This window comes from Triticum aestivum, chromosome 3B (genome assembly GCF_018294505.1).
Source record: "Triticum aestivum cultivar Chinese Spring chromosome 3B, IWGSC CS RefSeq v2.1, whole genome shotgun sequence".
NCBI lineage: Eukaryota > Viridiplantae > Streptophyta > Magnoliopsida > Poales > Poaceae > Triticum > Triticum aestivum.
Genome location: NC_057801.1, coordinates 65,413,049 through 65,424,616, shown reverse-complemented (window position 1 = coordinate 65,424,616; position 11,568 = coordinate 65,413,049). Strand labels below are relative to the sequence as shown.

Sequence of the window (11,568 nt, the reverse complement as noted above, 5' to 3'; positions counted from 1 at the left end):
TTAGTTGGCTTTTAAAAATATATATTTGATTGGGTGTTTAGAATAAGCTGGGCAGGGGCAGCTTATTTCAGCTTATTCTAGAAGTCTATAAAATAAATGGCCCTTGCTACCTCCTACACTACCCTTGTTAGTATAGTGTCTATCCATTTCCTACCCGTTGCCTAGATATTTTACAAACTAGGCAACGGGGTGCTTTGCTCATACTCTCTCCGTCTGAAAATACCTGTCAGGAAAATGAAGGGAGTATAAATTTAGTAGATGTTTTATAGGAGGCGGATTTGTGGTCTATGGGGACATCTACACCCAATATGGAATTTCTTTAGTAATTCAACAAAAAATTAAAAATTCCTGAAAATATTTTTGAATTAAACTTGACCTTTTATTGTACTCGTGAGAAAAAATCCACACAAAAAAAATCTCCCTTTGACTTCTTTTCAAAAAAGACAAATTTTTGGCTGAAATAGTGTGAATAGTTAGTACCCCTCTGTAAACTAATATAAGAGCGTTTAGATCACTATTTTAGTGATCTAAATGCTCTTATATTAATTTACGGAGGAAGTAGAGAATAAATTTTGTCTTTTTTGCTGTGAGGTCAACTTTTGTTTTTTTCATGAAAATTTATATACTGGTGCAAAAGTAAGTCAATATTTTTGTGAAAATAGTTCTTACCTATTTTGACTTTTTATTAAAATATTAAAAAAATCCTCATAAATGTTGCATATACAACCAGAAACACAAATGTATTTCCCACGTTTTGTATAGTATAAAAAAAGGCCCCCTTTAATGGCGGCAAAAGAATGCAGAGAAAGCAAAGAAGAAAAACTTGGGTAGCGGCAAAGGACTTTTGTTCCGGAGGCGAATGAGTGCGTGGTGGGGAGGATGGCGTGGCAGGCTTTGGGAGTAGTTTAGTCATTACCGGGCTCGCTCAACCATCTCCGCTCTACGTACTACTACTCACTAACACTAAGTCAGTCGTCGCCTACAGTTGGGGAATTTGTTGGTGTTCCTGTGTGAGCTGCGGGGAGGATTCCTGCGGGGAGGATTGTTTGATCCGGCGAGGCGAGGCTGGACCTGCGCCAACCGGCTGCTTCTGCTTGCCATGGCCGGAATCGACGACGGCGGGGCCGCCGCGCAGCTGGTGCAGGTGCGTCTTTCTCGTCTCCTCTGATCGATCTGGCCCCGTGCCGGCGGTTGCCTGCCTTCTGCTGCATGCCTGTGTGGGATTTGTTCTTAGAACCGCTGGTAGCGCTCGCGATTCGCCTTGGCGAAATCGATTTGTGTATCCATAAGTTCATCTAAAAAATTATTACTGTAACACTCTTTTGGCCCTTTCCTCTTTCGGACCTGATCACCACCGCCAGAATTTTTTATTTTTTTTTAGCCAAGAACGTTTTTCTCATTCAGCTTTCTCGATGCTATCTATGGTTGGAGATCTACAGATGAGAAGTTGCAATGATTCAGTAGGATATAAGTACCATTTGCAAAAAAAATAAATAAATCAACATCTGCTAATCAGCTGATGTACTAACACTGTGTCCCTCCTGCAGAAGCTGATAATCTGTGGAGTTGCAGAAGAGCAGACACATCAAGAAGGCTTGCTCATGTATTTGGAGGAGCACAAGGATAAGATTCCTGAGATCACTGCGGCCATCTTGTCAGCAGGCACTGATTTAATGGAGTCGCCGAAGAAGGATGAAGACGGCAGCAGAAGCAGCACCAACGCATACAGTGAGAGCCTGTTGTGGCTGCAGTGGATGATGTTCGGCAAAAATCCAGATGCAATGCTTCATGACATGGAGCTTAGCTCTGAGGATGACCGCGCTGTCTGCGGGACTGTCTGGGGGCAGAATGGCGTTGCTTACCGTTGCCGGACCTGCGAGAGTGACCCCACATGCGTGATTTGTGTTCCGTGCTTCCAGAATGGTAATCACAAGGATCATGATTACTCCATCCTTGAAACAGGTGGTGGGTGTTGTGATTGTGGGGATGCTACTGCTTGGAAGCCTCAAGGGTTCTGCACGAGGCACAAGGGGGCTGAACAAATTAAGCCTCTTACCGAGGAGCTTGCGAGTTCCGTAGGGCCTGTGTTGGACGAGCTGTTGCTGTTCTGGAAGGAGAGGATTTGCATTCCTCGTGAAAAGGCTGACGATTGCAAGAAGAGGGTTGCCCAAGAGTTGACGATTTCTATTGCTGACATGCTTCTTCGCTTCTGCGCATGCAGTGAAAGCCTTCTAAGTTTTGTGTCCCAAAGGATCCATGAGTCCCCTGGTCTCTTGGATGCATTGATGAGGGCAGAGAGGATACTGGACAAGAAAGTTGTGAACAAATTGCATGAGTTGCTTTTGAAGCTTATCGCTGAACCGGCTTTTAAGTGTGAGTTTGCCAAAGTTTTTATTCAGTACTACCCTGTTGCATTTTCTGAAGTTATTAAAGGGGGCAACGACAATGTTCTGGAGGAGTATCCACTGATACCAGCCTTTTCTGTCCAAATATTTACCGTGCCTACGCTGACTACAAGGCTTGTGCGCGAGCACAATTTGTTGGGTACTCTTCTTGAATGTTTGACAGCTCTGTTTCTTTCTTGTGTTGGTGAGGATGGCCGTTTACAGGTATGTTTATCTTCTTCTTTCTGTGGCTCAAAAAGTTAGATGCTTATATGCCTTATTATCCAGCCAATGTGCACTGATGGGATATTGTTACTTTTCGAGCATAATTGCTATATTCTGTCAAAGCTGCTGGTACGCGGTGAACATTTTCTCTTACCCGTTAATGGTAACACTTACAGGTCAAAAACAGGGCATAGGCCCTGAATGTAGGCTTGTCATCAAACATTAGCACGCCTAGCTTCTCTTTGACTATGCACAAGAGAACTCTCAAAAACAACTATGCACAAGAGACAAACGACATGTCCATGTACTTGGATTACTAGGGATGGATGAACAATAGACATTTCAGGATAATATTTTGTTGGTTTCTGATAAATGTGTGTTCACACTATGTGTTAACAGATATCCTACAAAGATCTGTACAGGGTTATGTTATTTCATATGGTCACATGAATGCTTGTACTTTGTTATTTGCAGACGAGCAAATGGGTAAATTTGTATGATGCTTCTTTTAAATTATTGGAAGATGCACGCTATGTCCTGAGACATGAGGAGGTTTCTACATATGTTGCTTCTGAGAGGCCTGATCTAACAAGTTCATGGGTTAAGCTGTTGTTACTTGTGCAAGGAATGGATCCTCACAAGAGAGTGACGAGTATCCCTGCTGAAGGTGAGAATGAGAATCTATCTGCGCCTTTCATGCTAGGGCATTATCTTGGGATCATTCAGAATCTTTTGCTGAAGGGAGCATTATCTTCTCCTGGGCAACAAGAGTCAACAAATGTTACTGCATGCTCCACCGCGACAAAAGGCATGGAAAGTGCCAAGAACCAGCGGCTTGCAAAAGTTGGAAGGGTCTCCCATGAGAACTCGGTATGCACTTTGAGTGATTCGAGCAGTGAGATACCATCACCTGCTGCCTGCTTAATTCGTCAGTGCTTGAAAGCTATTGGTAGCTGGCTGGAACTGACTGGTGATTTGGGCGTGAAGGTAAATGAAGGATCCCAACTAGATAATGTTGCAGATTATTATGAACTAATTGGTCCTCCTATTCAAGAGTCAGGCAACATGTTGCTGATAGGTCAAGGGGGGATGCCTCAGGTTGGTAACATCACAGGAAGGGGAAAGATGCAAGAAACTAGCAGTGTTGTTACTCTGACTGGTGGCAACCTTTTATATGCCCACCCACATTCAGGAACTGATGAACTAGGTCTATTCAGTAAGACAGGTTGGCATCATGCTGTCTTTGATGTCAGTTCACAAGAAACGTCTTTTCATATCCCTTTACACCGTATGCTTTCATTACTATTGCGGGAAGCAATGAAGAAATGTTTCGGAGAGGATGCCAAAACAGAGGAATGTTCAGTTGTGCAGTCCAATGAGTTCTTTTCTCAGGTACTTGGAGGTTGTGAGCCTTATGCGTTTGCTTCAGTTGTGATGGAGCATCCATTAAGAGTGAGAGTATTTTGCGCACAAGTGCGTGCCGGGATGTGGCGTAAGAATGGTGATGCAGCTATACTAAGTGCTGAGTGGTACCGCTCTGTGCAATGGTGATTTCTTGGTGACCTCAAATGAATTTCTATTCAACTTACGGTCCTGAAGTTCTACTGATTGATTACCCATCTTTCCAGGTTTGAACAGGGCTTGGAGTCGGATTTGTTTCTGCTTCAATGCTGTGGTGCATTATCTTCTCCAGAGTTCTTTATGAGGACCATTCAAGAAAGATTTGGTTTGTCAGATTATACATCTCTGGATCTCACTCAACAGAATGAGTAAGCCCCCAGTATATAATGACAGTTCGACTTGTGTTTCTGTTAACATATTGCTTCTTTCAATTTTTGGTGGTACATGTACGTTTGCATTGATAAACCCAGTCAACCGTTTTTCTTGCGTGTCTCCCTACTTGCTAAAGTTTAAGCATACTTTTTTGTAATCATGTACTCCTCCGTTCCTAAATGTAAGTCTTTGTAGAGATTCCACTAGGTGGACTACATACGGAGCAAAATGAATGAATCCACACTTAAAATGCATCTATATACATCCGTATGTAGTTCATAGTGGAATCTCTATAAAGACTTATATTTAGGAACGGAGGGAGTATTACTTTTTATTTTATCATCTTGTCTTGTGGAGTGTGCTCAATTTTATCTTCATCATTCTATTTTCTCTGTCAGTGCCAGTAAGTTTTAGTTGTAACCGTTGTTATTTGACTGTGCTTATGTGGCAATGGGACGTACTTAACTTCTTACATGTTGTGGCACATGCATGGAAGCTCGTTTGTGCTTACTGTATTCTTTTAGTTGCGCATTTGAGTGATATTCAGGTCAACCTTTTTTTTATTTTTGCTCTAGAATTATTATTTTTTGTGTTATGATACAAAAGCCTTAAGGGAATAGCATGTTATTGCTTCTGTGCATTTCCTGTCAATATCCAGATTAATAGTTTGCCTGAATAGTTCTGTTAAAATGTTCTTATGCTTTTTCAGGTATGAGTCGGTTCTTATACAAGATATGCTAACTTTTATTGTGCAACTAGTCAAAGAACGCAGATTTTGTGGGTGTTCCATAGCAGACAACTTGAAGAGAGAATTGATTTATAAATTGGCTGTTGGAGATGCCACCCATAGCCAGATTGTGAGGTCTCTTCCCCATGACCTTTCGTCAAGAGAACAATTTGAAGATGTTCTAGATTCAGTCGCAGTTTGTTCTGATCCATCTGGAAAGAAAAAGGTTTTAATCCTTGAAATTATACTACATGCTTCTGCAGCTTACTTTTTTATGTTTGAATGCATGACTAATAAGAAAGGTTATATATCACAGGGCAAGTATGTGCTTCGCGAAGCATTCTGGAAGGAATTGGACTTGTATCACCCGCGCTGGAGTCCCAGGGAATTGCAGATTGCTAAAGAGAGATATTACCGTTTTTGCAAAGTTTCTGCTCTTGGCGCTCAACTACCTCAATGGACTCATGTTTTTAGCCCTCTGCGCAGTATTTCTAAGATTGCCACCTCCAAAGCTGTCCTTCAAATTGTTCGTGCTGTTCTCTTCTATGCTGTTTACACCGACGCATCATCGGTATCACGTGCCCCTAGCAATGTTCTTGTGACTGGTCTGCACCTGCTTTCGTTGGCACTTGACATATGTGAAGCAGAGTCTCAAATTTCTGCGGACCAGTATGGGATGGACTTACTGCAGCATGATGATGAATCGTGGGTTGTTCTGTCATCGGATGCAGAAGAGGCTTTTCCCATATTGACCTACTCTACAGAACTAGTCTCCCCAGAGTCTGACAAGCTAAAGAAGGATAGCATGCTAACCTTGCTTGTCTCACTGATGCACAAGGAAAAGAATGGCAGCACCTTTTCTGGATGCAATATTCCGTCTCTAGCTGAGAGTTTGTTACAGAGATTTGCCAAGCTAAGTAAGCAGTGCATGTCTGCAGTAAGACAAATGGCACCACAAGTACTCCCATCCATTCCAGATCATGCCAGCGCCAAACAGAATTTAGGATCTCCAGATTCGACGGGAAAACGCCGATGCGAAGCTGCAATCATGGTAAGAGTTTAATTTAAAAGGTTCACCGGTCTAATTATATTCTCAAGCCATCTTGAATACCAAGTTTAGTCGAAATAAGTCTTTGTTTGGGTGTGCTTACAACATAATTTTTCTCTAGGATAGAAACACTAATAGTTTCCTCCCATTCATCTACAATTAAATTTACATATTATAATCTTCAATTCATCTACAGTTTTCCCTCCCATTTCTGCCATTTTCTCATTTTGTTACTATAGATTCTAAGTGCTAGTTTCTTATCTGAATCTGTATGTCTTAGGCAAAAATGGGAGCAGAGCAGTCAAAACCTGCTGAAAGTATAAAGTCCTCAGGAAATGAAGGGCGTGATGTTCCAGCATTTGAGCCAGATGCGCCCAAATCAACTGCCGTTGAGACGCGACCAGTTTGCTCTCTGTGCCAAGATTCGGATTCCAAAAGTCCACTCTGCTGTTTGATTCGTCTTCAGGTGATAATCCTCTTCTCTTGACAATTGTCTTGCTTTCTCCAGTTGATGCTTTATGGCAACATGAACTGGTGATTCCCTTCTGTAGTATTTCGACAACTTAAAGTACCTTTCTCTATCTCATGTTCAATATCATGCCAATAAGACTAGCTAGATTTTTTTAAATCTATTATATGTTGGTGGTATACTATTCTTGTTTGTTCTCTGATCCAGAAATCTCAGATTGCAACTTTTGCTAGGTCTTCTATTTGTCCGGGATACACCAATGTAACCTTCCTTCATTACATCATGGAAATGACACATTTCTTGATTTCTCAACATCCACTGATTAGAATATATCATGTTTTACCAAGTGGATGCACGTTACGGTGCAAGTGATTACTGTGGGGCTTACAAAAATAGCATGATGCAAAATCTGACGGTTTCATAAATATAGCTTACCAAGCCAACTTTTAGGACTCAAAATAGTTTGTGTGCGATATAACATGTAAAAGTTGTTCTGCTTGATGGTCCACTGATGCAACTTCTCTCCTACTCTGCTAACTGAAACTCTTCAGACTGCTATGGAAACTATGATGGCAGACACTGTTGAAGATGGTCAGACCCCAAGATCAGTTGCAGAGTTCGCTTCCAAGCTACTCTCCCATGCCAGCTCCATAGGCTCGTCGAAGTCGCCAGCTGTTCAAGTTCTTGAGGATAAACTCGAGGTAGAAAGACGGGGTGCAGCTGCTCTCCGGGAAGAAATCAGCACCCTGAAGAAGCGAGCAGAAAAGGCTGATGCGATCATCGCGAAAACCCAACAGGAGATGGAGGAAGTCGGGAAGAAGCAAGCCGAGACTGACCAGATTCTTCAGCTTCTCCTGCGCAGGTCTCAGGGTAACCCCGCTTCTTAGTCTGTGTTGAAACTGTGATTCTTATGGATGTATGGCGACCTTATTTGAACTTGTCGTTGTGTGAACCCACTTGGTATCTTGTGTATATATCTTAAATAAAATGTGAGTTAAATGCTGGATGTATGTGACATATTCAGTATGTGTATTGTATTGGGCTATGCAAATGCATGATGCTTCTGATTGCCATTTGGCCGATCCATGTTGCTTCCTGGCGGGTGACCATGCAGTCAACTCCGGTAGCACCACAAGCTCCAGTGTACCAGATATTTTCCCAACACTCCTGTGTGTGGAGCTCCCAGCTGACCAGCTGCACGCAACAAACACCGCATGTGGCCACCATGTGCTGCTGACATATCTTTGTTTCCCATCCACTCGTCTTCTCCATAGGCTTTCTATCGAGACTTCCAGAGCCAAGGCAAAATCCCCAATGTGTGCTTCTCATCCTCGATCGCGCCAGCCAGGACACCATTGTTGGAATATAATGTCCGGCCCTCTCCCATAGTTCAGACTTCTGGATGAGTTGGGCCTCTCCCATATCAACTCATCCAAAAGTCTGAACTGATGGAGAGAGGCGGGCAATATATTTCAACACTCTCCATCACGTCTAGGCTATTTTAGTCCTTAGACGTGGGATCGATGTAGACCGTAGAATCGTTTATTTAATACTACGTTGGCAGGATCTTGAACTTAAGACCTTTTGGCTCTGATACCATGTTCAATTCATGCTCCAGCCAACTCATTCAAAAGTCCGAACTATGAGAGAGCGCCGGACATTCTACTCCAACAACCATGACACTTGACGTCGTTGGGATGCCACAGCATGCCCTATCGGTGCACCGCCGCCGCAGATCTGTTGAGCGCAGCTCAACTGCAATGCATAGCGTGGAGCTCAAACGTAATAACCTAAAATAAATATGTGCTAATATTTAGTGTAATCAGATTTTTGTACTGGGATTATTTATTAAACTACCATGTGAAAAGAGAAGGAATAGACATATACAAAACGTCTGCTAAATTATATGAGCAAAGCATCCCGTTGCCTAGTTTGTAAAATATCTGGGCAACGAGCAGATAGACACGGTACTAATCAGGGTAGTGTAAAGGTTTCCGAGTAAAGTCGATCTAATCAACCTGCTTTCCCTTAGTCGGTAGATTCAACAGACATCCCACTCTCCTCTACCCCTGTGTGCTATAAATAGCCTTTCGGCCGTACGGTGTAAAACACGTCTACATACATTTGATTCAAGAAAAAAAAGATAGAACATTTTATAATTTAGAACAAAGGGGGTATATTAAAAAACGTATTTTATAATGAATTTAATGAAGTTTGGTTTTGTGATATTAATATATTTTTATATAGACTCGGTCAGATTAACAATCCAAAAAATTTATTATTTGAAACGGGGATAGTACTACACGATTACAAATTTAAATAAGATAACTAAAAGTAATTTAACCCAAATAACATGATGCAACTGACCCTTTATGGAAAAATTTCACATCATCGAGGATGTCCTCGCCATGGTTCAATTCCACACACACACTCCTCTCACAAATCTGATTATATATTTAATTCAAAGGGTATTGTAGTAAAAAAACGCTCTTATATTATGAGGGAGAGAAGTGGACGCACCGCACAAGATGCACAGAGGCGCTGCATCCACTGCCTCAAGTCACCGTAGCAGATCACCGTCTGCGCCCGATCGACCACAGAAACAGAGCCCCGCCGCCATCGTCAGCCACGCGGGCAAGCGCGGGGGCGTCGCTCGGCGGCGGTGAGAGGAGAGCGCACGGGGTGAGGGGCCGAGAAAAGTGGATCCGGACGCCACCCGAGACGGGGACGACGCGGGGCCGGTGCTCGCGTACTCCCGTGCTTGATTTGCACTACAAGACATGCTTGACAAATTATAACAAAAATATGTAGGATAGTACATGTTATCTTCTACCATCATGCAAAAGTTTAGATGCAACTAGTACTTGTACTAGACGCAACAAAAAAGAGAAATCGATGTTTGAACAGTAACATAACTATTATGAACAGTTGCAACCCGCAACTATCGAAGCTGATTTTCTCTTTTTCGTTGCACCTTCCACAAGTATTTGTTGCATTTCAGATTTTGTGTGATGATACTCCCTTCGTCCTTCAAGGAGTGTATTTTTAACTATGTTGGAGAGTCAAGCTATCTCAAAGTTTGATCGAGTTTGTGCAAAAATATATCAATATTTGTGAAACCAAATTGATATATGATGAAAATATATTTTATCATGCATCTAATGCTACTAATTTAATGGCATAAATGTTGATGTATTATTGTATAAATCGGTCAAACATAATTTTTTTGACTTTCCAATCAAGTTGGAAGTACACTCATTTAAGGACGGAGGGGGTAGGTGATAATGTGCACTATCCATTTATATTTTTGTTAGATTTTTTCATGCACTATTGACACTACTGGAATCAATTTATATGCCGGGTGCCACGAACACTCGGCAAAGGGCCGAAAACCGCCGCCAAAGCCTTTGCCGAGAGTGGCACTCGGCAAAGGCCACCCGGCGTATAGCTCTCAGGCAAACAGGAATTTGCCGAGAGCCAATGGTCAGGCACTCGGCAAACACTTTGCCGAGAGCCAAACAGTGTAGCTCGGCAAAATAAAGTGACTCATGGACACCTGACGGAAACGGCAACCTGACAGGTGGGTCCAGCCATCTAGGTCAAGGGCCAATAGAAAGCTGACACGTGGCGCCCACCTGACTGGTGGGTCCAACTGTGTAGGCCGAGGCTGGCTTTGCCGACAGCCACTCTCGGCAAAGTAAGCCAATAGGAAGCCGACACGTGGTGATCATCTGACAGGTGGGTCCAACCGTGTAGGCTGATGCTGGCTTTGCCGAGAGCCGTTCTCGGCAAAGCTGGCCAATAGAAAACTGACACGTGGCACCCACCTGACAGGTGGGTCCAACCGTGTAGGCCACAACTGCCTTTGCCGAGAGCGGCTCTCGGCAAAGCGGGCCAATAGGAAACTGACACGTGGCTACCACCTAACATGTGGGTCCAACCGTGTAGGCCGAGCCTGGCTTTGCCGAGAGCTGCTCTTGGCAAAGTAAGCCAGTAGAAAACTGCCAAGGGTAACGCTCGTCAAAGGTTTGTCAGGCCCTACAGGTCATCCTGGTTTTCTGAGAGGAGCCCTCGGTAAAGAGAGCCACCCGCTCCAGTTCAATAGGTTTTACCGAGAGTAGCCCTCGGTAAAGGTATGTCCAACAGTCTTTTTTCCTCGTTTTTGGTTTTATTCCTGCAACAAAACAACACAAACAACAGTATACAGTGCATCCCACATCGAACATCTCACATATAAGCAGCATTGCACATAAAAAGCAATATTTCTCAATCACATCCCACATACAAGCAATAGTGCATAAATGGTCTAATAGTGTTGTTCATACACTCGACTACCACAAGTTCACAAGTCTCGAGCACACAAGATGCAATAGTTCTCAAGCACACGCCTGGAAGGACTAGGAGTGGGAACATGAACATGAAGTTCACACAGTTTTGGTGCTCGGAGTGGGAACATGAACACCAGAAGGACTAGGAGGCGGACAAGGAGGAGCCATCATTACGTTTGCTTCCCCAACTACATCAACATCAGAAGGAGTAGGAGGTAGACGAGGTGGAACCGTCGGAACATTGTTGGACCCTTGTGATGGATTGAGCTGTAAGAATTTTGAGACAATAAGATGAATGCATATGGCAATGTCGAAAATGGTCACTCGGCAAAGTTCGAATGGAACTCACAATGTTCCACTCTTCCGTCGCTGGCATGTCTGGCTTGCCCTGTATAGAATAAAGATTGGCCACCATATATTGTAAAGACTTCACTAGATCATTTTGTGCCTTCAGTTGAGCCCGGTTTTCATTCGTTCCTTCTCGGTGTCATTCAGCCGGGTCTATAATATGGCAATGTAAATGTCATCAGTGTTGAAATGCAAACATGCAGGACCATTAAGGATCATGAAGAAGCACTGACCTGAATTTCCTTAATAATGGTCACGGTATGTGG

General features: G+C 43.1%; 1 protein-coding gene across 1 annotated transcript; it reads left to right on the top strand.

Annotated features, from left to right (window-relative positions):
- Nucleotides 1-835: 835 nt before the first annotated feature.
- Nucleotides 836-7,699, top strand: LOC123068599 (E3 ubiquitin-protein ligase PRT6). The gene is made up of 8 exons (XM_044491209.1): nt 836-1,144; nt 1,548-2,609; nt 3,084-4,156; nt 4,238-4,378; nt 5,092-5,335; nt 5,426-6,160; nt 6,438-6,623; nt 7,178-7,699. The coding sequence occupies exons 1-8, from the start codon at nt 1,100-1,102 to the stop codon at nt 7,511-7,513; spliced, it is 3,822 nt and encodes a 1,273-aa protein (XP_044347144.1). The 5' UTR covers nt 836-1,099; the 3' UTR covers nt 7,514-7,699.
- The last annotated feature ends 3,869 nt before the right edge of the window (nt 7,700-11,568 follow it).